At 44.9% G+C, this 27,105-nt stretch overlaps 1 protein-coding gene across 1 annotated transcript; it reads left to right on the top strand.

The window, feature by feature from the left end:
* LOC146207396 (solute carrier organic anion transporter family member 74D-like) lies at positions 1-26,073 on the top strand. Its single transcript, XM_084587106.1, has 9 exons — positions 1-658; positions 4,169-4,255; positions 7,372-7,557; positions 8,081-8,245; positions 13,805-14,000; positions 14,711-14,864; positions 17,380-17,555; positions 23,442-23,506; positions 24,888-26,073. The coding sequence occupies exons 1-9, from the start codon at positions 4-6 to the stop codon at positions 25,220-25,222; spliced, it is 2,019 nt and encodes a 672-aa protein (XP_084443232.1). The 5' UTR covers positions 1-3; the 3' UTR covers positions 25,223-26,073.
* Positions 26,074-27,105: the final 1,032 nt, after the last annotated feature.

The following is a 27,105-nucleotide window of genomic DNA, read 5'->3' as shown; positions in this document are numbered from 1 at the left end:
GTCATGGCCAGCGGAGACGAAGCCGAGACCAGACCAATGCGGACGCACGTCCGGGACTTCCAGTGCGGCCTCGGCGCGTGGCGTCCCAAATGGCTGCAGAGTTTTGCGTCCCCACGGTGCCTGTTCTTCTTCCTCAACGTGCTCGCAATGTGTCAGTCTGCCTACAAGTCTTACACAATGGGCGCCCTGTCGACGCTGGAACGCCGATTCAGCCTGTCTACAAAGTCTATAGCCATCATTCTCGTTGCTGAGAGCATCAGCCCCATCTTCTTCGACATTCCTTTGGGGTACGTCGCCAGCTGGATAAGCCGACCGAAGCTCCTTTCCATGGGCATGATGGTTGTAGGGTGCAGTTCTTTGACCGTTGCCCTACCTTACGTCATTTTCGGGCCCGCGACTCATCTTCTTTCCAATGATGACAGCCCAAACCAGGTGCCAAATCTCGCTAGCTTCGAGTTCTGCGGAGGTGGAGCTGCAGACGGTGGTCCTGCGGAAATCAATCGCGACTGTGCCAGCCAGGCGACGGAAAGCTACCTTCCCTTCATGATTCTGTTTGTCGCGTCTTTTCTGAACGGATTCGGCCAGAGCGTTCTGCAGGTCGCCGGTAGCAGCTACATCGACGACAGCGTCAAGAAGAAGAGTTCGCCGTTATTCTTTGGTAAGCTCCTTGGATGCGTTTTATATATATGCGGGGTCAAGCTGAGCAGGCTAAGAAGACGTGAGCGGGGCAAATGGACAAATTAAGTTTAGCTTTAAAGCAGGTAGTTGTTTTTACAGTGCGATTTTGAATTTAAGCGCTGTCACGCAGTACCTATAAGCGCAAAAAGGGCACTAGTGCCGGGTCCCATTCATTGCAAATGCTCTGAGATGTCATTTTGTCTGACAGCGCGCCTCTCCATTGCTTTAGATAGGTGTGCTCGCGCCTGTGTGCCATGTTAGCAAATGAACTGGATGTTGGTACACATAGGTGAGTAAACAAGCAAAGATGTGATGCCAGGGGAAAGTAAGAGAATAGAGACAAATAAACCGAAAAGTAAAAGCGAGAAACAACATGTCTATACATGAAACCGTAGAGCTACCTATACGTCAACCTTTGGCAGGAGCCACACCTCCCTGTTTCCAATACACATCGCCTTGCAGGTTTACAAGGCAGCTGCTTGTTCCTTTCACTTCTGATTCAACTGCGCATGAGATTCATTTATATTTTTACCATTTCAGCACCACTAAGCATGCACTTATATGCGCCAGTAATGTGAGGAAACAAAACCGCATTATTCTTGCTGTTGCATTACATCGCGTAAACGTCTGCGTATAAGCTAGCTGAGAACGCGAGTGTATACCCTTAAGTGCATTCGCGCATTGATACGACACCTACAGGGGTTTTTTTTTTCTCTATAAATTAACAATTGAGTAACTTGTAAGTTCGTTAGGGAGGCTGAGAGATAAGCTGCTATGTTTACAAATTATTCTAAATAAAATCACTTCTCCACGAGAATGTACAATGCAAGTCCAGGCTCTAGCTGCAGCCTTGAGTTGCGCCGCACCATTAGCACAGTGCGCTCTATGTACCTAACTTGCCAGTGTCTGTTTTAGCGCCCTGTTCCTACGTTGTTGCATCGATTGTGCAGCTTGCAATTTCCGCGTCATTTGAAAGCTAGTAGCTGAGAGCTAGTAGCAGTTTTATTAGCTAGAATTACGCACTTTGAAAATTATACAGCTACTGTAGGTTCCGCTGCTCTAAAAAGCTGATACGCAATGAAAAAAAAAGGGGGGAGGGGGGAGGGGGGTCGCACCAACAGCGATCGCGAACGTCAGCTAAAATACCAGCATTGTAGGAGGGCGGACAATGTAATTAACCATGCCACACGGAACGGTTAATTCTGTGCGAGTAATTGTCACCTACGGCTTTCAGCTTCTACAGCAGCGGGCTTAAATCCTAGACATAGCGTCACCTTTCCCATTATTACGAACCATTAAAAATATTATATGCTGGCATATTCGGTTTAATGTCTCAGAGCCACTTAAGCTACGAGGGACGCCGTCGTGGGGGCCTCCCTGGAAATGTCGACCACCTGTATTTCTTCAACGTGCATTGACATCGTACCGTACACAGGCGCATTGCGTTTCGCTGATATCAAAATGCGGCCGCGCGACTGGGGTCAAACCCGCGTCTTTGGGCTCAGCAGTCGAGATCGTTATCCACTCAACATCCGCGGCAGTGCACACTATTGAAGCAGGGAGCCTGAAACAAAAGCGCTCCACACTTGCGAGGTTTTTATGGCGGCTGTGCGCGAGTAGCGAGACACGGAGAAGATTGTCATTTAATTCTTAAAGAATTGTCGACCTTCAGCGCGAAATGATAAAACGGAAAAAAACTGAGCGGCGCTTTTTAGGAGTTGCAGTCGAAAATGAAAAAGATATAAGCCCGTATCGGCTTCCTGAGACAAATTCGTTACTAAATAGCCAGCGCACAAAATTTATTTTGACTTCGATACAGATTGCCGCACAAACAGCTGTTTAGAAATAAAGCTCCTTGCACTGACTTATGCGAGTTGATTTGGCTGTAATTTTCCGTATCTTCTATGCACGTGCGTTACATAGACTAAAATACCTATACATAGAAACGACATTAAATATTACAACTAGAATCGGAACCTAAGCTCTTAGAGTACGTAAATGCCAGCGTTCGTCCTTTCAGTTAAATCTGAGCTATGACCACGTGATGGCACAGCTTCGGTTTCTTTTCCCCAACATCATTCAATATAAAGCTGTAGGCGCGTCCAATAAATATTACGTGTAAGCATGTAGCTCTGCAACCAACCACCTTGCCGTCAAACTCTTGGTTACAACAACGTGGTCAGCAGTACAATATTAAACAATCAATGTCACCCCCCCCCCCCCCCCCTCACCTTTCCCCCGACACTTGTGTTCACAGTCTGACTCGGTTAGAAACGATTCGACCTCACTTGCTAGTTTTCGCTTGGCCGTTATCTTTCTCGCTCAGCTAAGAGAGATACACACACATGAGGAAGCAGGGCTGCCTCTGTATACTCGCGGGCTTTATCGGTTTCCACTTGTTTTGTCTCTAGGTCTGACAAATAGAGAGGACTTCTTTTGTTTTCTCCGTTGTTCCTGTTTTGATAGATAGAGATAGGAGACATTTGTGCTCACTGTCGACTCTAGACAGCAAATTGAGTGGCTGGGAGGTTTCCAGCAAATTGTACGTATGTGTGACTCAAGATATTCGTTTCTTATTTGGCTAAGAAGGCGTTGCATCGGAACATTGAACACACGATGTAATAGGAAATAGAAGCGCTAAATTTAGCTGATCAGCAGTTCGCTGCGTTTGAGTGTTTTGGCGTTTTCTTGATGACAACTCGATAATGTCATATTTGTACAGGACGAGCTTTCGAAGTAAAACCCTCAGTGAGACCTGGTATTGAGTGCACAACAAATAACTTCGACAAATTCATAACTAAATAACATTGCTAAAATGTGCGAGCAAATAGATCTGAATTTTTTCAGTAATCAGTTATACGTGTTCCTTCAATCTACTTCTTGATCTCGTAATAATGTTCGTAAATATTTGAAGATAAGATACAGAGGAAGATGCACCCTTTGTTTCTCAGAAAAACTGCATGTGCTGGAGACGTGCCACTTCATACGCTCAAGATCGTATCCTGTAGCATTTAATTCGAATAGCATATTTTTTTTTTTATGAGTGCTGGATATATTCTTAGTTGAAAAAAAAAAAAAAAAACTACAGTACGATGTCAAAAATACGACAAGATATCCTGTATAGCTATTTTGTACTGTCAAAAGTATCTGTATGCCTGTAGTGTTTTGTACACTCTGTAGTTGGTTGTTATGTAGTCTGCAACTACAAAAATTCTCATGTTACTACAAAAATTTATGTTGTCAAATGAGGTTCACGGCCAAAAACAACACAGAAAGTATGTTTCTGCAAGAAAAACTTTCCAGTATTTTTTTCACTGGGTTAGTAGGAAATATATGCACGCTTTTTACGTGAATAAAAGTGCAGTGCATTCCGCGACACATTATTTCCAAGCAGAGGGGTCAAAAGCTTCAACGGTACTCGACCACCAGGGAGATCGCCATTCCTTCTCTGCTTGGCGTCTCTGGTGATTGCCGTGATGCCTTCGCGCAGGGGCAAGTTTCTCGGTCCGGTCCATTGGTCCAGCACTGGGATTTCTTGCTGCCAGCGTCTGCCTGTCACTCTACGAAGATCCTTTCCGTAAGTTCTATTCGAAGACGTCGCAATGGTGCCTTATTTCGAGCAAAACTTCTTGACGTGAGACTTGCCGCTAGCACGTAGCTGACGTAGCTTCCCGTGGTTGCTTCCGCGCAGTTCTTGTCCTGGTTGCATTTATCTGTTACTTTTGCATTTTTTGTTTACGCGCGGTGCTTTATTCGCTTTGGCTCCGCGCTGCTGACCCAAACGTTCCTGACTGACACGTGGCGCTTTTTGATGTGGTCGAAATATGAAAACACACGTTTTGTGGTGTCGCTGCACGTGACTGAATACAGATGGCTACGCAGTTATGAAACGAATTAAACGTTCCTGGTCACAACGGGCCTCTCACTAAGCATCGCTCTTGATAAATGCACTTCCTTATACTCCAAAATGTTAAAAAGCGCTATCAGTACGGCGATCTTGGGCAACTCTTTGATTTGAGAAAGTTTAAGGCTTCCTAACAGCTATGTGCTTCGCGGTTGGAAGTTAATAGATAATTAGCGGTTGAGTCTACGGTTTTCAGCTGACAGAGCCTGCGATATCCGCCTTTTTATTTGCAATGCCAAACAGAGCAAGAGGTTTCTGTAAGCGTCTGTGTCAGCCTTCGTTATCTTTTTCCTGGCATAGGTGCCTGTCCACATCACCCGGATGCACATGGCGGGCGTAAGCATTGCGATCTGTTAAAACAAAGAAACAAAGCGCGTTGCGACAACGCACTCCGCGTTCTTTTTGTTCGGGCACAAGGACGTCTAGTTCTTCCTGGATGCTTTTCAACTCATCACGTGTTTTTAAAGCAACGACCCTCCAGATTTCTCAACGAAGTCACTAACGTTACGATGTTCCGAAACGGCAACCCTGGATATGGGGTACAGTAGTGTGTGTGTGCGTGTGTGTGCGTGTGTGTGTGGGGGGGGGGGGGGGGAGCGTAATCAATCAATCAATCAATTGGTGGTTTACTGTTCCCTGACACAAACAAAAAATGATTAAAGGGTTTCTAGATGTCTCTTAAGAAGAGAATGGCGACAGCCTACCCTTCCTCTCCTATCATTTACCTCTCATCATTTGACTCTTATCGGCGTTCGTTGAAGGGTTACATGTAATTATAATTGGTGTACAGGAAAGGAAAGGCTCAATATCTGTCACACTTTCTCCGGCAAGTGTGTTTGGACGGTACACCACTACTCCTGTCGCGTGGCGTTCCTTGGCGCGCGTTCAAGTGTGGCATTGCAGGACAGGAACACTAAAGAACACATCTCGCGGAATCTCGCGGAATGACAGGTCTCACGCACAGATCTCGCGCACAACTCTCGCGCGTGGGATTTAGTTACGTGAGCCTAGAAAGGCTCTCGCTTTAAAATACACGTAACAATAATATTCTACAAGAGTTTCAGAAGCGGGACTGTCGGGGACCTCATATGCAGTTGTTATATATGAGAAAGTACAATGCACTGCGCGAATATAAATACAATTTGTTAAATATCTTAGGCTCATTTATTCTACAAATTGGATGCTGGCTGAATTATTAGTGGGCTGTTTGTTCGCACTCAATCTTGTGCAGAAGTATTTCGTGACATTAACGCGAACTTTAGTTTTCGAAAGTGATAACTGACTGAAACTGACTGAAACTGACTGAAACTGACTGAAAGTGATAACTGATAACTGAGAAGCCTAATGATAAACGCAATCACCGCAAAAACAAAAAGCCCTGGCTATCTGTTCAACTTAGAAGTACTGCTTAGACTTTATTAAAGCGTTATATAATGATAATAATAAATTGGTTTACAGGAAGTGAAAGGCGCAGTCTTTGCAACACTTTATTTTTTTTTTTTGCCCCGCCGTGGTGGCGCAGTGGTTACGGCGCTCGACTACTGTACCCAAGGAAGCGGGATTGCATCCCGGCCTCGGCGGCTGCGTTTCGGTGGAGGCGAAACGGAGTGGCGTCCGTGTGCTGTGCGATGTCAGTGCACGTTAAAGAACCCCAGGTGGTCGAAATTTCCGGAGTCCTCCACTACGGCGTCTCTCATAGCTTGAGTCGCTTTGGGACGTTAAACCCCACAAACCAACCACTTTTTTTTTGTGTGTGTGTGAAAACTTGAACCGTGCCTTAAGGGAAGGGAATGAAATTGGAAAGAGAGAGAAAAAGGAGCCGATAAGAAAAAAGGATTGTAGCTCGTATGTGCAATTACATCTTGTTTTCAAGCCATGACTTTATCCTTCCATTGTTTTTGGTCAAGCTCAATGCCATTTTTTTTTTTTTTCTGTATTGTGAGCAGGGGTGAAATGCTAGAGGTTAAAATTAAAACTTTAGTTCAGGCGGACCTCATTTAGCCTGTCGGTTTAAGCTGTCTCTCGAATCTCGCGTTATTTCTTACACTTGTTTTTTTTTTTTTCTGCAAAAAATATTTGATTGATAAGAAGCTATCTGAGTGTTGGACTAGCCGTTTGCGCAACTATCTTAGTTTGATGAAGAGTTATTCTTATATCGGAAAACTATAAAATAGTCGAATAGCGAGCACGACATTTTCACACTTAGTCTGATGTCCGCAGAAATTGTCATGTCGGCCTCATTGCGGAGAGAGACAAGGTGAACAGCACGAGAGAAAGACCCAAGTATAGGCTGATAAGTTTTATCGTAAGTGGTGCAACCACTTCTACTGTAGCGCCGCTTATTCATCCTTTCAATCGCGGGAATGTTGAAGCAGTGCGAGTCAGTGAGAGAGCCCTCGAAGTGCCCCTTTCCCTCCCCGCCCCCTTATGTTCTCTTTTCGACCCCATCATACAGCGCATTTCACGTGCCAAACATGAGAGGAAAGGTTACCGTGCATTTTGTTATTCCTCGCAAAATCGAGTGCCATAAAGATGGCACAAGGAAAGAAAGACAGGGCAAAATTCTCACTGTCTATCACATTAATGTGCTAAATCTACAGTGCGAAACGAAATCATGCAGAAAACAGTGAAAACACCAGGGAAACCGCCTTCACATGTCGACAGGCGATCAATGACACTGAATATTTGTATTGAAATGGGTGTCAACATGCCATCGTTGGTGGCGCGCAATTCGGCTGTCTCAGTTGGGTGACGTAGAGTGAAACCGGAAACCGCTCCTGTCGGTGCAGTGAGTCCGGACATTCCGACGACGGATCCCCGATGGGTCGGGTGCTGGTGGCTGGGCTACGTGTTCTGGGGCTGCCTGCTGCTGCTGGCGAGCGTGCCTGTGCTGCTCTTCCCCAAGGTGATGCCAGCCCGGTTGCCAGACCCGCCGTTGGTCTTCAAGAAGCGCGCCGACTCAAGCCACATCTCGGGTCAGTCGCTGCCTCACGTTCAGCTTGAACCAAACTGATCGATCGAAGTACTGATTGACTGACTGATAGTTAAACTGGCTTATCTATCTTACGGTGGGCTGATTGATCGCTACATGTGTAGCTGTCTGTTTGTTCTCAGTGGTCGGGATCAATTAAACGCAGCAGTAGCTCAGTGTCTGGGGTATTTGACTACCGAACACGAGTTCTTCAACAGGTGTGAAATAAAATATGTAGAATACATAGAGATAATTCTCAGCTCTCTAGCACGTCCATTGCTAATCCAAGGGCTATACAGCTAACCAGCTTCCGAAAACCTGGTTTGTGTAAACTGTCAGCTTGTCATTTGCTTCATATTCGTGTTATGGTGCTCATAACGCTGTAATCATTTGACACAGAAACAAGCGTTCAATAAAGGTGCCAATCGCGAGCCTTCCTTCAATTTCCACGCGAAGTAATCGGTCTTCTCTTTCCGGGGTTACGTAATCCACGTGTTTGGTGCTTGTCTCTATCCCTCTGACCTCAGAGATCAGCAAATCGCTGACCCGGCTGCTCCGGAAGCGGGTCTACGTGCTGCAGTTGTTCGTGTCGATGCTGATGTACAGCGGCCTGCATGGCTACACCATGTTCTCGGCCAAGTACATGGAGGTCGAATTTCGCAACTCGGCGGCCAGGGCAAGCGCTTTCGCCGGTGAGTCGACCCTAGCTGGAGCCACATCATGCTGCTCTCAAAACTAGGAAATTTGCCGGCGCAGGTTTTGGTGGCTGCAGCTATTGATCAAGTATAATGATAGGATAACTTGAAAGAGTCCCTAGATGTTATTTGTTTTCGCAAACTCTCTTTTCATTGGAGGTTTTATGTTGCCACCGTAGCTAGGAGTTCGGAACAGTGGACCGGTTCGCTCTTTTCCATCAAAATAAGCTAGTGAATGTAGTTTTCCTGGCAAAAAAAAAAAAAAAAAGAAGAAGAAGAAGAAGAAGAAGAAGGATGAGGGGAATACGTGATAGCAAATTCTAGCTCCCCACTGTGTGATGTTGCAATACACAGCTCGCCTACAACTCAATGTATAAGAGTGTGTGGACACATTGGTTGAGATCTGTACCGCGTGGAGGTACTTGGTTGCAAATTGTGTTTGAACCTATTTCCACTGTTTTTAGAAACATGGCATTAAACAAAGAAGCCATCAGCCTCTAGTTTAAAATTTTTCGTAGGTAAAAGGCTACAGCAGGTGTAGGTTACTCAAAAATCGTTTTGTAACCAAAAAAGAAACTTAAATTTTGTTTCCACAGAAGCCCAATAGTTTTGGAACCTATGTTTTCTTTCTTTTCTGTTCTTTTTTTTTTTTTTTTTGATGCTGTGAATCCCATCAAGGATTGTATCAGGAAGGGCTTTGAGGATACGTACACTAAAGCTGAAAAACATACATAACATTGCATAGTGTAGAGTGTTACATACAAGCTTACAATGCTCACAACGTTAGGCGAGTCATCGAGAAGTTGCTGCAATATGTAGGGGGGATCACTGAGAACATAAAATACGGGGAAAACCGAGAATCCACTATTTGTATACGATTAGCTTTGGTGGAAAACAAATTTTTCAATGATATGTAGATAGACCGCAGGCATTAGCGATGCTAGCTTAGAGCCGCCTCAAATTCCACAGAACGGGCATGTTGTACACTGAAGGTGCTGGCTCATCGCAGTCCGGAGAATACTTGAAATTCATATTTTGTCATTCTGTCGTCCCTGTTCTGCGTCTTCCACAATTTAGGTGCATGAGTGCTCTGGGCATTTTGGACGTTGTGGGATGAACGTAACGCTGACTGCCGACACCCCATTGGTGGATTCGCAAACAGTGAACGTGATCGATCCTTACGTTCTATTCGTTGACGATGGTGGGCAATGAGGAAATACGATCTGACACAGTTTAAAAGATTATATGTTGTGGGCTGTTATATAATTGTTTAAGTCAGAGAGTAGACCTTGACACATGTAAAATGGTAGCAGTTGACTATTGTGCTACTGCGTACCAAGCATTCTGGTAGAATTTCTTGACTACACGCTAATGAAGCTATTATTATTATTATTATTATTATTATTATTATTATTATTATTATTATTATTATTATTATTATTATTATTATTATTATTATTATTATTATTATTATTATTATTATTATTATTATTATTATTATTATTATTATTATTATTATTATTGCAAGGCAATTTTAAACGCTTCGTCCTCCAGAGGATCCGGCGTCGGCTTTGTCGACGTTCTGAGCGACATATCACGGACATCGCTGTGGCACGTGGTAGTTGGCACCTGACACGTACGGTTGTGTCAAGCTTGTGGGACGTAACGTGACCACATGACATGACCGATTTGGCAGGAGCCACCAACTCTGTCGGCTCTTTCGAGATGGGAGGGAGGTGGTATTCCAGCCCTTTTATGACACGCTTATTATAGGACACAGAAGCACGTTCGAACGGTTTGGTTAAAGCAGGGCGTTACATTTTGTTGTGTGGTTCTTGCATTTAATGTGGTAGCCCACGTGTGCATGCTAAATTGAAGCACAAATTATGATATTCTTGATTAAGCGAGTTACGCAGCGCATTTCTACGAATGAGGATCCACAAGGGAAGCCGCGGACGGGAGCCGTTCGCGCTGTCGCGTCACAGCGTCATAAAGGCAAAGCTTAAGTGTCCACCCAAATTTCATCTTGAAAAACGGCCGAAGAATAGGGTCAAGTATTGACACGACCAAGGTTCAAGTCGTGTAACGGGAGCACTGCGGTTTCAAAAACAAATGAAAGGGCATGTTTAGCTCTCCTAAAATCTCAAGTGGAAAAACCGACCACTGAAAGACGTGGCCCAAAGTGTTCGATCTTTCCCCCTGATAAATATGAGGAATTAGTGTATTGGCCTTCTGAATTTGGGATAAAGTTTGTGCTATAAAAAAAAATAACTTTTTTAATGTTTTTTTTTTTTTTTTTTTAAATATTGGAGTATTATGCTACCTGCTTCCTAGCAATCAAGATGTGTGTTCCGGGCCTCGAAACAGCACGATATTTTTCTTTCTCAGCTGCCAGTGTTTGAGTATGCTTCGCGTGTCTTTCTAACCGCGGAACACTTGCGCGATTCATGTCGTGTATCTGTTATCAACAGTGACAGTTCACCTGAAAACGATACATTAAACTACATAATCTGAAGCTTTCCAATCTTCTCGATAAATCTGAGCTTCAGTTTCGCATGCATGAAGGGTAAGCCAATGAGGTTCCTATACTGCTTCTTCAACCCAGGGATTGCAACAGGAAATGTTCACAGATGTTTTGCTGTCCTGCATGAGTTAGTACGGTGTCACGAGGCAAACCTTATTCAAAGAGTCCGTTGTTAAACGCCCTTATTATTTTCGAGAAATGTGCAAACAGTAAGGGTGAAGCCACCATTGATATTCATGTCGAATTCACGTTAACAGACATGAGTTACTGTAGATGTAAGCGGCAAAAAGAACCACAAAACAAGTTGAAAGCCATAAATAATATACAAAAGTCAATGGTACGCTCTGTTATCTCTTTCGCAGTTCTATTTTCCAGAAGCAATTTATTCGAAACATTTTTAATCGTAGCTGAAAGTTATCGTCACCGAATAATGCATGTTTTGTCATTTCTCTGCGAGTCATGCCGACGTGCGACCAAGGCGTTACCTCTCAATGAATGCGCGCAGAAACCGCAGCGACGACTTACTGTCGGTCGTATTCACCGCTTATCGGGGGAGTCTGTATGTTTCTAAAGTATCTGTGGCTTATAATTCGTATACCTTATAGCCTGACCTCGAGTAAGTTGCCCGCACGAGCAAGGTCCCCGTTCGTGTTCTTCAAAATCGCTGGCCTTGAATTGAACCATTGCGAGAGCTACACACGTATGACTTTGCGTGCACGCATTCAGTCGATCGTCCACTGTGTCGTTATCTCTTTGTTTCTCTCTCTGGTTACTTGTCGTGGCACCCGAACAAGTAGAACGTCTGGAACATGACGGCTGAAGCCAAGCGTCTTGGCTTTCACTGAGGAAAAAAAAAAAATACTTTTTTGATTCTTGTCATCGTGCATGAAAATGTGCTCTGCTAAGTTAGCCTCAAGGAAAGCGTCCAGAAGACATGTCAAACGTTGTATAGCAGCAACCTATAGCACATACTTAACCAGCCAAAAGGCGAGACACAGCAAAGAGGAGGACAGGACAAGGCTGGCTCGTCCTTTGGCTGGTTAAGTATGAACCCATACCAACGTGCCCAGTCGTCAACATATAGCACTTTGTCATAGCTGTATAAGGGAAAAGGTGACGGAACCATGGAGTTCATGCGTCCTATATACTCTGACGTCACAGGGTCGCTGCTTGCAACGCTTGGCAAAAGCTGTCCCGAAAAGGAAAAAAAAAAAGGAAAGAAACAATATCCTAAACGCCCCGCAGCACAAACAAATTGAAATCACCACATGAAATACATTAAAACGAAGCGCTTCTCCAACAGTAGGAGCAATGCTGCCCGCCACTTGATAATTCTACACAGTAATCTGCTTGTACAATGGGGGATCCGCTGGCACTGTCAACGCCACTAGTCGGCCTCAAGGAAAGCATTGCAGAAGGCATGCCAAGCGTTGTATATCAGCAACCACCGCAGCCATGGAGTTCAGCGTCCTATATACTCTGACGTCACAGGGTCGCTGCTTGCGTGGCACGAGGCGCGCGATCCCGCAGTCACTCAAACTGTTCAATAACCTAGCGTAAAGGATGTGTCTTTCGAAATAGTGCTTGATGTAATAACTTCACCAACGTCAATGGGAACGTGAGAGCAGGCGGTGAATACAGGGATTTCCGGATTTGGGCGTGCGTGAAGCGGAGTGAAGGCGCCGACGGAGAAGGGACCCTGACTTGTCAGCTCACGATGCCGAGATGTGACAGCGGATGACGTGGCGCGTGCCCACGGGACCTTGAGCTAGCCGCCAACGCAAAAGAAAGTTGGACTACGATCATGCTACTCGAGTTTTCGAGCTGTGTCATTTCAGCCCTAGCACGCATTGCTTTGCCTGTTCGCTCAAGCGACCTTTCAAGGACGCCGCGACTTACCGTGGTTCATGGCTCTACGCCTAACCATATCGCCCGTCAGTAGCAATTCAGCGAGGTTGGGTGGAACGAGCATCTAGCGCCGAAGTTAGAAGCATCATTGACAGTCTTGAAGTAACCTGCCTTCGCTCCTCCTCCGGGCATTCTCTGTGTGAGGGAGGGCAGGTGCACATCAGGCTCCATCCCCATCTACCTCCATCATGCGCACCAAATTCATGCTCAAGGAGCCTCTGTCCACCAGAGCCACGACAAAGCATAAAAGACAGCGAAAATGAGTCGCAAAGTGAAGGCGATCAATTCAAAAGCGAAATATGCACCCACAATACAGATTAGTCAACAGAGATAACAACGTATGATGTTATCTCCTATCTTTATCCCATCCTCCTATGTTATCCTATCCTCCCCTCCTATCTTTCCCTCTTCCTGCACCATGCATTTTTTTTCTTCTTTTCTTTCTTCCTTCATCTGGTAGTTCCCGGAAACCATTTTCGAAGTATTCGCATCCTATTCACAAGCGTATTCGCATAAGCGGTTTACAACTTGGAACAAGTCTCTTATTAATATTTCGTTCTTTTCTATTCAGAACGCTCTACGTGACAACTGAAAACTAAACGATGTCGCACGCCACAACGTCAGAGTATCACTACGTAGTACAGTAGAAATTACCTGTAATGGGCGTGTTTTATGAAGTCGCGCCCGCATGTACAGTACGGTCTACTGTTAAAGGGAACGGGAGATTCCGTGGCTGCAGCGCTTTACAAAGCACCCTCAGTGAGCCGGCGACAAACTATCGCACAAGGGGCATGTGCACTAAACACGGCCGGCTGCTCTTCCCGTGGGGCTGCCGATTCTCGCCACTGGTGGGCGGCAGCGCTTTGCAAATTATTTAGGCCACGCGATCGCACGTTCCCTTTAACAGCGGACCGTAGATACATGATATTATGGCGTCGCAGAGCCATCACATGCGCTGTGTGAAGAGTTCTAAAATAGCGCCTACACTGCGCGAACGTAGCACAGCGGCTCTTGTCTTTTCTTCGCTCACTAAGACGTCAAGTCTTCCTCCTTGCTTCACTTGAGCATTGACCTCTTTCCGTGTTGCGCTGCCGTTTCTTTTTTTTTTTTTTTTTCTGTTCAAGGCCTAATCTCGTCCGTGTTCAACATCACAAGCTTCCTTCTGTCGGGCCTGGTGATCCACCGATTGAGGCCACCGCCAAAGGTGCTGGCCTGGTACAACGTGGTCGTCACCTTCGTTGTCTCGTGCGGTTTCATCGTGGCGATGCTCGTCAAGTGCGACTATGGCACCATGCCCGGAGTATCAGTCGTCCGAGGGAAGTGAGTACCGCATCCAGGTAACCTGCCTTGTACGAGCCGTTTTGATAACTTCGGATACTCGGCATAGTTATCTCGAAAACGCAAGCGTTATGTGGTTGCGTTTATATTACCAATGACAGTATAACAAATAAGTATCTTATAGTTACGTTAGCTTGTTTACGGAGAGGACGCAACATCCTTCTATTAGCGCCTCACTGGGAAGATTTAAGCAACGGTTTGTTTGCCATTGTTTGCCAGATACCGTCCACTCCCTCATGTAATGTCTCAACCGAGACCTTTGAGGAAATAAATAAAATAAATAAACGGAGGGGCCGGGGATTTTTTTTTCTTTTTTTTTTTTCATCTAACTTTAGTTCAGTTAAGAGCACACGTGGATAAGCTGATGCCCACGTTTTAGTTCAAGAGTTGTGCACACAGTGTTTTAGCCCGGCACAATGTCGGAGATTCAGATCGATCCACGTAAACGAGGGGATAATTTCAGTTACAAGCATCTCATTATTCTCCAAGATGTGGATAAAGCGAGCCTGAAAGGAAGTTTCGCTCGTATGCAATTCTAAATTTGTTAGCTTTGTATTTAGTACATTCAACATGCTACCGAGTTGCTCAAGTATCGAATTCTGGTATTGTATAAAGCTTAAGCTTAGTAACCATCCGCGACTGGAATACAGCGAATGCAAATCTTGATTTTTTCTTTTTTTTTTTTTTTGCAGGCTTGACCTGAACAACAAGTGCAACGGCGAGTGTTACTGTACCCTGCATAGTTATCAGCCTGTGTGCGAACCTGTTGGAGGCACCGTGTACTTCTCTCCTTGCCACGCTGGCTGCCTGAAGCCGGAAGGAGAAGTCGGAGCAAACCTGACGAAGGTTAGTCTATTCAGGTCACGAAAATATACTAAGATCAGCAACTGACACTAGAAAACGATGAGCTAAATAGAGGGGTTTTTGTGTTAAGCAAATTCGAAATTAAAAACGAATTGTTTCCACACTCACATTAGTTCGACAATATGAGTAAAAAAATAAAACATATACCTTTGTTGCCACTTCTGTTTTTCACTATAGGGAAAGGCCAATTGTCACTTTTTAATTTTCTGCAAACATTTCATTGTAAAAGAAGTTTTTCCTTCAAGGTGAGATTATCGCTCCCTTTTAAAGGAAATGTAGGCAGAACTTAAAAGAAATGCGCAGCGTTGAACTGTACTATAACTGTCTAAATATCCCTCTTGAATCTGCGCGAATCAATCAGTGTCTGTCTTTCATATAATGCACGGAACAAATTATAGCCTTTCAGATCAACTACAATGTTGTGTGCGAAAAAAAAAAATGAAAGCGCAAGTTTATTTTATTTAGTATCGTATATTGAAGAAAGCCGAGGTACCGTCTTTTTTTTTTTTTTTTTTTTTTTTTTTTTTTTTTTACCAGTGAGATAAGCACCGAGCGATTTCAGCACTTGTAACCTTGTAGAAAAACACTTAGGAGCCTCCACTAAGCTACATCAGACGGCGGAGGTCGTCTTTTTATTTTTAATTGCCTGATTGAGTGTTTTTCTACACATTCAGCAATAACACCGCCAGTTGAACGCAATTCGGCACAGCACGTTTGACTATAGTGAGTGTGGCACTTTCTCATGGTTAGTTAACCGAGTTTTAAACGAACGAGGAGCTCAGTGACACATTAGGCCCAGAGTGGTGGTGCGACGCTGTCCACTTAGCCGATAGTCTCTTATTTCCGATACGACCCACGGCCATAAGCAAGCATAGGTTTTGTTGTTCACCGTGGCGGCGTCATCACAGGGTCTGCTATCTTATTTGGAGACGGAAGAGGTTAAGTGCCTCTACCGTGTCGACAAGTACCATTTAAACCTGCAGAGACGCAGACTACCAAGTACGTGCTGGTACGACTTTTAACTCTAAATAAGTTGGGAATATCCGATATGTGGGTACGCTGTGGACCGTGATGTTTTTGCTTTCAGTTTCTATACACCAGAAGAAAGAAATGTTGCGATTGGAAATGAAATTTCTTCTATTCCATTGCGCTTAAATTTCTATGCTGTGCTCATATTTTGATAGTACTGCTTAGATGTGACAGCTAGCCAGAGAAGTCTAGGGGTCAAAAGAAATGATATGCGAAGTCAGGTTACAAGAACAGGTGTAGTAGGAACTAAGCCACATCAGTCTTATACTTTTGCTTTGCTTGCGGTACAGATACACAGGAAAACATAGTCCAAATCATTAAGGTAGAGGGGAGGGGGGGGAGGGGGGCGTGTCAATTAAATAGTTACACGGAACCAGCAGATGCTATTACAGGAACGCATATTAGTAATTTTTCAGAACATATTTTAGATGACGTTTCCTACCTACTAGCCGTAAATTTCAAGACTAATACATGTGGAATACGTGGGAAAATACTTTCTCAAGGGGAGCTTGGAATACTTTAACGAGCTAATTACTGGCGCAAGTGTTGCAGCTGCACACTCACTGCACGTCGGCATTTGTAGACAGCCAGATCGTCTTTGGCGAAATTTGTTGTCGCCGGCTACGCATTTCATGGCAGCGAGAGTCGACCGAGACAACACGTGACGCGCCTTCTATTTGGCGGTCATTCAGGGTGTGTGATGACAGTATTGCGTGCAACCACGATGTGTGGCCATGACTGGAACGGCGAGTACGGGTCTGTGTAAAACCGAGTGTGAAAATGCAGTTCAGGAAAGGACGGGCATGTCTGCAGCCACAGCAGCGATTCCCTTCATATTTTTCTGCCAACTCAAGGTTGTCGAAGCGGCACGATCGGACGCGCTCAACGCCAGCTTGTAAAACTTTTAGAAGAGGAGCGGGGAGAAACAAACACAACAAGCTCCTCTCCAAAAGATGCATTCGTTCAGCTGTAAACGGAAATGTCAAAATGATATCCGATACCACGCACGTGACGTGCCTCCCAAATCATAATAGAAATTGCGAAAGCAAGTCTAGAAGGCTAGAGAGGGCTCCATTTATCGCCTGAATTACTAATGAATAGAGAAGGTAGCAAAAAAAGGAAAAAGGTAACACACACGCAACTCTGAAAAAGTTATGCATGGAGCCGCAACCAGTTTTCAATGTCTATGTGTGGCGCAGTTTTAAATTGCAATTGCACTAGCCATTTAACAATGAATGGATGAATTTGCTCAAAAGGAGCAAACAGAAACGAAGTATAGGAGAGAGAAGAGTATGGTAAGTACGAAATGAAAATATATGTGCGAATGAAAAAAATAAATCCTGCCTTACGCCCGAATGCGCCTGCCGTTCAAACGCCACGAGCTAAGGAAGTGAGGCAAATGTGTAGATCGAAGCTTGAGGCTTAAACGACGTTCGCAAATGTGCGCATGTACCTCGGTGTTTTGCAGCTCACCAATTGCAACTGCCTGAAGACATTCGATGACAGCGACTTCTTCTCGGGAAACGCGGTGCTAGGATTCTGCAAGGGCACCTGTTCCATGTTCGTGCAGTTCATCATCATAGTCTCACTTGTGCAGTTCATGGGCATGTCTACCTCCGTGAGCCACACGCTCTTCATGCTACGGTGAGTAGAGGTGAAACGAACGTGAAACGACTAGATATTATTGTGTAGGCATTAATAATAATAGGACATTATGCTGCTGTACCCAAACATCTCTGAGATCATGTGAACGCCATTCATGAAGAATGGATGCGTGCAATTTCGAGTATGGGTGAGAGGCTGAAAATTATGAAAAGAAAGTAAACGCGTGCTTCAGTTTTCCTTTAGCGCCGCCTGCCAGGCTCATTTCGAGTAAATGTTAAGGGCATCTCTCATTCGTGAGAGATATCGTGGCGAACTTTAAATGGACGCTGTGACCAAATTATTCTATCTTAAGCTTTATTATGCGACTCAAACTTCAGACTTCTACACCACGAAGGACTTCGTGATCAACGTTACGAAGTAAATAACGGTGTACCCTTGCCTCGGAGATCCGCACACCGAAAACTTTCTTGACGCAACAGTCTGTCTGCGGAAGCGAGCTGTTGTGGGAACAGCTACGGGAACACCGTGGTCCCGGGACATCTACTGCGCTTCATTTTGTTTTACCTTTCCTAGCTTGTAGATGCTCAGTTTGCATTAAAAGTGGCGTCTTTTTCTCCAGAACGTAGTAACCTATTGACACAGCCAAACTTCAGTTTACCCTCGAAATCACACTGAGAGCTTTTTTTCTTCTTTTTTTTTTTCACATTGCCTTACGTTCAGGTCGGCGAAGTTCGGGACTCACGTTTGAGAGCTCAGCCCTCCTCTCTCGAGAACGGTCGATGGTGTTCTCAGATTGTACAAGTAGAGCGATTTGGGCGAGTTGGTATCGATCCATCGCGTCAAACAGTGCTCAGAATAGACGGGGACTAAAGAAAGGACGACACAGGACGAGCGCTGACTAACAATTAAAACTTACTCTCCGTATAAGCATAATAAGTATAAGTATAGAACGCGTATAATTAGTCTACCATGGCGAATAAATTTTATTTTATAGTCAGCGCTCGTCTTGTGTCGTCCTTTCTTTAGTCATCGTTCTATTCTCGCGCTGTTTGATGCGATGTTCTCAGATTCTAACTCCGACTACTTACGCAGATTTAAAATCACTTATATCAAGTTGCAACAAACTGTCTTCTGTTTATCTTCACTATAACGAGGGAATAGAAATGATCAAATTGTTGCCGGCTATGACGTACCTGTAGCCGGAGTCGATGTCTTTCTCTAGTGGTTATTTTCACAGCTCGAATTACGCTAGGACAATAGTGGCAAGAAGAAACAGGTTGACATTAACAGTAGAGTAAATACGGTCTGTTATATGAGCCTTGGGATTAAAAGCTCGCTTCTATAACCTGCATTATGATACATTACCATATATATTGTAGACCAGGGATGGCAGAAAAGGCATATTTTATGGCCAGAGAGCCATAAAGAAATTACAGGACTGCGCTTAACTCGGTGTAAGACTGGAAATGGCGAAAGCCACTTTACAAAACTAGTTTCGCAAACTGCATCTTCACTGTCATCCATTACTATCGTCAACATCACCGCTATCGCTACTGCCACCATTATCAACAAAATTCGCTGTCACTATCATTGCTGCTACATTATCATTATCACGAACTTCATCGTCATTGTCATCGCCACTATCATCCCCACGCTAGACAAGGAGAATCAAGACTGGTTTACCACAAGCCTGGCGTGGAATAGGGGTTTGCGCGCTCGGCTGGGGATTGGATGGACAGTGGTTTGATTTCCTGTGGAGGTATATTGTGTTTGCGCACATTTCCTCACCCCATGAACCAAGAAAGATTTTCGCTTTAAAAATAACCTTTTTACTTGAGAGCCGCAGTAAAAAAAAAGGTACGCGGAAGATTTTTTTTTTCTTTTTTTTTATGGCATGCGCTAGAACTGGTTGATTTCTCATTCCCCTTTCGCACTGTGTTGCCTCATTCGTGAAGAAATCGTAGTGAACTTAAATTTGGCTCGAATGGCGTGGTTGTAGTCTGGAGCAGTTCAAGTAATGTCTAAGGAGGGGCGTGAAGACGCCAGGGGGTTGTGACCTGCACTTTGATCTTCATGTAGCTCGAGGCTATGTCTGCAAAGAGCACAAATGACCAAAATGCGTTATCGGGCTGCGGAAGCTTTCGCAGAAAGGAGATGATTCGAGATCGCGAGAAGAGATTTCAGAACCACTTCAAGGTACCGACACGCGTTCCAGATAAAACATCCGCTTTTTTCTGCGGTGCTGCCTCTGAAGAAGCTATGTGTGCACACTGGGCCAGTTATTTAAAGTGGTAGCTGGTCACGTGACAACTTTCTTTGTAGAACAATAAGGCAACGTAATTCACAGCTTAACCGAAACAACGTAGCTAGCCGTTTCTCGAGGCGGCTTGCAACGTTTGCATTCAGACTATATTCTTCAAGCCGATAATTAAAACGGTAATTAGTCCTAATTAATTAACCTTGGCGAACTAAAATACTGCAGATTAGGATAGGCGACTCTGAAAAGCTCTTAATTTCAATGGGTTAATGATGATCGGATATTTAAGACTGATTATATATAGTGGCTGCAGAGCAACCATAAATCTCCATAAAGAAAGTAACAAAATTCCTATAACGAAAGGTGTTCGGCAAGGAGACACGATCTCCCCAATACTATTCACAGCTTGCTTAGAAGAAGTATTCAGAGACTTGGAATGGGAGCAGTTAGGAATAAGAGTAGATTTTGAATACCTCAGTAATCTGCGATTTGCTGATGATATTGCCTTGCTAAGTAACCAGGTGAAGAACTGCAAAGAATGATTGATGACCTAGACAGCAAAAGTAGAAAGGTAGGCTTGAAAATCAATATCCAGAAAACTAAGATAAGGTTCAGCAGCCTCGGGAAGGAACAGCAGTTTACGTTAGGTGGCGAAGCACTGGAAGTAGTAGGCGAATATGTCTACTTAGGACAGGTAGTAACCGCAGATCCCGACCATGAAAGGGAATTATCCAGGAGAATAAGATTGGGATGGAGCGCATTTGGCAAGTACTCGCAGACTATGACAAACAGCATACCGGTAACGCTCAAGAGGAAAGTGTATAACAGTTGCATCTTACCTGTACTCACCTATGGGGCTGAAACTTGAAGGCTAGCGAAAAGGGTTCTACTCAAGTTGAGGACAACGCAGAGGGCTATGGAACGAAAAATGGTAGGTGTAACGTTAAGAGATAGGAAGGTGCAGAATGGCCACGAGAACTAGCTCGAGTTAATGACATTCTAGTGGAAATTAATAGGAAGAAACGGACATGGGCAGGGCATGTGTGCGAAGAGAGGATAAGTAAGGAAGTAAAGTGAAGTAAAGTACGTAAGTGAGTGAATAAATAAGTAATTAAGTAAAGCAAAGTAAAGTGAGTAAGTAAGTAAAGGAAAGTATAGTAAGTAAATAAGTAAGTAAGTAAATAAATAAATAAATAGGATTCCAACGGAAGGAAAGTGTAGCAGGGGGTGAAAGAAAGTTAGATGGGCAGATAAGGTTAAAACGTCCGCAGGGGTGAAGTGGATGCTGCTAGCACAGGACCCGGTTATGGGAGAGGCTTTCGCCCTGCAGTTGGGGGTGTATAGTTCGTCTATGAAGTAAGGCAACGTAATTTGCATCTTAACCGAAACAACGTAGCTTGCCTTTTCTCGAGGCGGCCTACAACGTTTGCATTGACACTTTATTCCTCAAGCTGATATAAAAAGATAATCAGTATTAATTAATTAACTAATCTTGGCGAACGAGAACAATACTGCAGATTAGGATAGGTGACTCTAAAAAGCTCTTAATTTCACTGGCATAAAGATTACCGGATATTTAAGACTGATTACATTTAGCGGGCGTATCATCCTTCGTCTACATACGTTCAGGCGGCCTTACGCGGTCCACAATAGCGATCCTGCGATCGTCACGTTCGGTTAGCATCGGAACCTGCACAGAATACCACTTTTGACACAATGTATTGTCTTTGAGTGGGACAAGAATGAATAGTCCGGTTGTCAGGAGAACTGTGGAAGTGCTGATTTATTAAACGGTGTATTTACCCGAAGGTGGGAAGGGGTTAGGCAGCACGGAGGACAAGGTAAAAGCACGTGACATTTAAGATATGAAGATAACTTACGGGGGGGGGGGGGGGGGGGGGGGGGGGGGGCACGATTTGATACGGTACAGCGGGGACACCCTGTATAAATCAGCAGCGCAGTTTAAGGCCTCGTAAAATTATGTTAAGAAACTGTATAGTGCGATGTCCGCATGCATGGTTTGTAGTAACATAGTACGCTTATGAGTTAACATTTTTTTTTTCAACTGCTTAATGCGCAGCAACTTTTCAATGCTGTTCCGCTTGCAATATTTATTCACGCTGAGTTCTGGACACGATTAGCAAAACGTTTCACGTCCAAAACGTATTTGTGCGCATTCACGGTCTAGAAAAGTTACTTAACGCTTACGTGTAGGTTAAAGGGTTGCACTCAAGAGTTGAGTAAATCGTCTTGGCCTTGGCGCGATCCTTATCGATGCGGGAAGGAAGCGATCTCAAGAGCCCCCGAGCCTTCTGCTGCACCGACACTTCACCCGATGGCTTCCAAGGGAGCTAAATTTAGCCCTCACTCCACGTTGGAGAGTCTTTAAAGTCAGTTCTTTTGCGATCAGAACGCGACATCCATAACGTCCCTTGTGCAACAGGTGTGCGCATGTGGTAAAGGCATTACGCAAAGCTGGTCGCATGCACTTCTTATGCTCTTGAAAATGCATCAAGTTGTGGGACCTGCGAGGGACGAGTGAGCGCGAAAATCTGAGAAAATACAGTTTTCCTTTTCCAATTCAGAGGCAAGTCCCTATAAACGCTATTACAGGGAGACAGTGACGTTTCCGAAAAAGTCTTGGATTGGGATATCTTGCATGTATAAGGTCCCCCCATCCTAGATATCCGGAAAATTGAAGATTATGATCGACGTCATATTTCAGCACGTGATATAACCGCGTTGCGGGATCTGTGCACGTAAAAGCACTCGCATGTGAATGTTTTTACGTCGTCAGTCTTACTAATGCTTCAAGCCTTATATCCACATTGCTCACAAGTTGGAGAGTTTTCCGTAGCGATGAAATGGGAAAAGGCGTTAGAGAAAGCCACTCCCAGTCACGGTGATGACGAAGCGATTGGCACATTCTTTGTGACTACCCACTGTTTGCGTGAGAGCGCACGCGCCCTTCTGGCTGCTACACCCCGCCGTTTGGACTCTCGTCCTCTTAACAAGTAAATATTCCGGGGCCTGGGACAAAACCTTCATCACAAAGGAAATCGGTGAAAGTGCCTCTGAAGTACTTAAAGGACTCGGAGTTGAGTTCCCAATTATAGACTTTAACATGCGCCCTCGGCCCTTTTATCATAGTGGACCATGTACACTTCAAAAACTAATATCCCTACCGCTCTTTCTTTTTTTCTCCCTTTCCTTTGCTTCCCTCCCAACTTATACAGTAGCTTATTGGGCACCGCCTAGTTAGGCTGCCTGATTTTTCTGCTCTCTCTCTCTCTCTCTCTCTCTCTCTCTCTCTCTCTCCCTCTCTCTCTCTCTCTCTCCTCCTCTCTCTCTCTCTCTCTCTCTCTCTCTCTCTCTCTCTCTCTTTGGGGCGTTATAACGAAATGCTGATGTTTTTTTTTTATTTAAGATTCGTATGTTGTCTTTTTTATATTATTAATCGAGGACTCGTGCGTGTACATGGTCATGCGTCTGAGAGAGAGCGCGTGGGTGCGACACACATATTCTTGCTGAGCCGAACGAGTTAACTGCTCATTCATTCAGAGCCCTCATATGCTGGACTAACCTGAATCGTCTTAACGCTCCGAATACGATTTGCTGCGACAGCTTGGCAGTCCATTTACGGTACTTTCATATCTCTTTTGATGCAGGAGCATAAGCCCAAGCGACAAGACCATCGCCCTTGGTTTGGCCAATGCTCTGGCAAATTTGCTATGTAAGTTCGGCCTTTTGAGGACGGAATCATCTTCTCATTTGTTTGTGCGGCTTCAACCGAATGCATGGAAGGCGGAGTGCTGGAATTCCTTGTGCGTTGTATGCTCTTCACATGTGGTTTTAGACAGCACTAGTCAAGGGGACCACCGCTACATAAATATGCGTAAATTCTTGCACGCAGTCTGCGATCTATTATTGTCTAAATGCTAAAATTTTACACTGAGCCTGCTACCTGCAGGTCCGGACTGTTGACTGTTTTAAAAATGTCTTACTATAACTTGCATTGCCACACACTTCGCTACGTGTACGTTTCTTTCCCTCATGAGCGTCCTACGTGTGATGACAGGCCAAGCAGCTATAGAATGAGAATATATTCGGCGATGTACTATCGTTGGCACGAGTCTAGTACATCCGAAAAACTGGCTACGTATACATTTGCGGTTATTGTCTACGATGACGTCATTACTCGAGCGCACTGTGCAGCATACATACGCCTAAAGCTTTCATCTCCATCGATATCGGCAGCCGCCAGCTAATAACGGAGCTAGCACCTTCAGTTGCTGCTCATACATCCTGGAGACTCCTTTCTGTCCCCTATATGCATCTAGTGGTGACACAAGTCGTCAAAACTGATTAACGAATCCACATTATTCTATACAGCCTGATAGAAGCCAATAATGCAGTGAAAAATGCCCATAAAAGGAGGCCCTCCGATTCATGGCGTCGACCTTTTATCATGACATCGCAGTCAACCGCATTGCATCTCCGAGCGTTTACCTGCTACCGGCCATGACAGGTGCAAGACAATTGACCATGACGTCATGAGTTTCAGGACCTCATTTGAGAGAATTTGTCACTCCGGTGTTCTGCCCTCATTACAGACACGTGGAGGCTCTTGCACATTCTCTTACCCCTTTCTCACTATGCCTTATGGCACACTTCTGAACTAAAAAGGTATTGAAGCCAACAAAAATGGTCCAGCAAAGATTAGAGAGGGAAAGAAAAATGGTAAGTGTAACGTTAACAGACAGGGAGAGGGCAAAGCTCGTCAGAGAACAAACGCAAGTTGATAAATTCGAAGTCAAAATAAAGTAGAATATATTAGCCGGGAAGGACATGCAATGCGAATTCAAGAGAGCTGATGGTCATTAATGATGACGGAGTGGATTCGAAGGAAAGGCAAGCGTAGCAGGTGGTGGCAAAAGTCAGTTGAGCGAATGATATTAGGAACTTTGCGGAGATCAAGTGGACACAGTTGGTACTGTAGAGAGTTGATCGGAATGATATGAGATCGTCATTCGCCCTGCACTGGGCGTACGATATTGGTGAGGGTGATGATGTCGATTTATATATCCGAAAACAGCAATGCTTTTTCTTTGCAGCGTACATTCCATACCCACTCATCTACGGTGCCGTAATCGACAGCTCTTGCCAGGTGTGGGAGAGCGCCTGCGGAACGAGCGGCAACTGCTGGCTTTACGACCTCACGCGATTACGTCACTCGTACTTGGGCACGTCGGCCAGCTTCCTGGCCGCGTCGGGGCTCTTCTCGGTCGCTGTCGCCCTGGTGGCGGGTGACCTGAAGGACTTCTACGGGGACGCCTACACGCAGGTATCGCACCTGGGTGGTGCCGACTTCGAAGCGCGGGGAAACGGCGTTGAGAAGCACAAGAAGACGGTCGCCAAACATGACAGCAATGGACATTGTTTCAAATGACTGGCGGGGAACTCGACGATATATAGCGCACGTCGTCCGAGAGTGTTATTGCTGCGCTTTTCATGGACGCTAAGCAAGCCTTTTCCGAGGTTCTTGGAAAGTATTGTGCACGTTGTACTAGCAAAGCCGCTAGAGTGAACCAACGGCTGCAGCGTTATGCTGCGAAGCGAACATACACGCGCGACAGTCCCAGTTCGATTAAGGCAGGGCGGAATGTCCGGGCACCGTGACTACGTTGAAAGGCACATTAACCCCATTTACAGAAATTACTAATCCTAAGATCTCCAGTGCAGCATCTAATATATACGTCTTGACTAGCCTTGGATCGTTAAACTATGATAATTTTTCATGAAGATATAGCACTGATATAGAAGATATAACAACTGGAGGTGATATGCAGCAAACAATCGCTAATACCATGTCGGAATATCGTTAAGAGCACGATGTACGGCTCCGAGGGGACGATTAATGTAACCTCATAACTACAAGCAACGCTCATAATTAAACGCCGTCAGCAGCTATAGTGGAACGGATAAACGAGCTCTAACTAACTACTCTCGCTTGACCACTACAAGTTTTTTGTCTAGCAACTAAAAGCTAATTTTGGATTTACGCTTCAACCGTTCAACGACTGGTGCATGCAAATCGACGTGTCAGAACTTGTTTTCGAGAATTTACACCGAATGTACTGCGCGCGTTTTGTTATGTTTTAAGAGAGGCACGCGCATTGTCATAACCTGACTATCGTGCGAATCGCACCGATACCAAGCCTTGCAACGCAATGGGACATTCTATCCCGTTCTCATACGCTTGTGGCTCGAAAGCAGCTTCTTAAGCCAATAAATTATGCTGTTTATGACATATCTCCTTACCTTCTTTGTATTTTATTGCTCACAGCAGTGATGCTGACTAAAAAAGCTCGTTGAAGTGGGTTTTGGATATGTACTTAGCCTTTCTTGTGAAGCTGGTATGGCCATTTCGGCCCCCACAGCCTGTCAGACATTTCGCATGCTCACTGAATTGCTTACTGCAGTGGGTATTTGCTGCATGAACACAGCTCAGGTTTATTGTTAAACAATACCTTAACCTTTTATGACTATTGTGCAGTAAACACGTTGTGCAAGGCAAAAAGTACTGTCGAGGAAGGGTAAGTATTGCAACTATCAAGCTACAGTTTCAGAGTGCAAGTGACAGGGTTTCTTGAAAGTGCACTATCGCGCTCAGTATGAGCTACACCGAGCGAGCGCATTCCGAGAGCACTCCGTGGTTGTTCAGTGGCGCCGATAGTGACGTGTTCGCGAATTATCGGGAGAGAAAGAGGCTGTTGCTGCCTGCGGGCATCGCCGCTTGTTTGCTGCCACCCTCACACTTATTTTCTTTATGGTAATATCAGCTCCGAAGATGATAACGGCAGCTGTGGCCCGACACCCAAACGTGATGCTTTGGCAAAATGTGTTTCGTGAAGTCTATCATGTATACGATATCTGCTCAGCCGCTTTTTTCTTCTGAATCACTGAAATTCAGACGAAGTCAAGTCCGCTAGTCGAAACGTTGGCGCGACTTGCGAACTCCGTAGTACAACAGCATGAACCTAAGCAGAAAGAGAAGAAGAAAGGCAAGGGTTAATCGGCAAAAGAAGCCGGTTTGCTACCCTGCTCTGAAGAAATGGGGTCAAGGGATGGAAAGGAGGAGACGAGGGAGGAAAAAGGCAAAAGAAACCACTAAGAAACCGCCGCCGCCGAGGCTCAGAGGGAGAGCCAAGACGAACATGAACCACCTTTGCAGGTTTCAAGGCTTTTCGAAACTAGATTTGGCCCACCAGGGGCGCAGCGGGGTATACGGAGCTTCTCCCAAGCGAATACCCCTAAGAAAGCCGAGCGCCA

This window comes from Amblyomma maculatum, chromosome 1 (genome assembly GCF_055883805.1).
Source record: "Amblyomma maculatum isolate TAMU_Amacu chromosome 1, ASM5588380v1, whole genome shotgun sequence".
In the NCBI taxonomy this organism is placed as follows: domain Eukaryota; kingdom Metazoa; phylum Arthropoda; class Arachnida; order Ixodida; family Ixodidae; genus Amblyomma; species Amblyomma maculatum.
This window is presented reverse-complemented; position numbering and strand designations above follow the sequence as displayed.

Coding starts and splice junctions, on each gene's coding strand:
- LOC146207396 (XM_084587106.1), top strand. CDS start 4: ATGGCCAGCGGAGACGAAGCCGAGACCAGACCAATGCGGACGCACGTC. Junction 17,556..23,441: donor CACACGCTCTTCATGCTACG/GTGAGTAGAGGT, acceptor CTTTTGATGCAG/GAGCATAAGCCCAAGCGACA. Junction 23,507..24,887: donor TGCTCTGGCAAATTTGCTAT/GTAAGTTCGGCC, acceptor TTTTCTTTGCAG/CGTACATTCCATACCCACTC.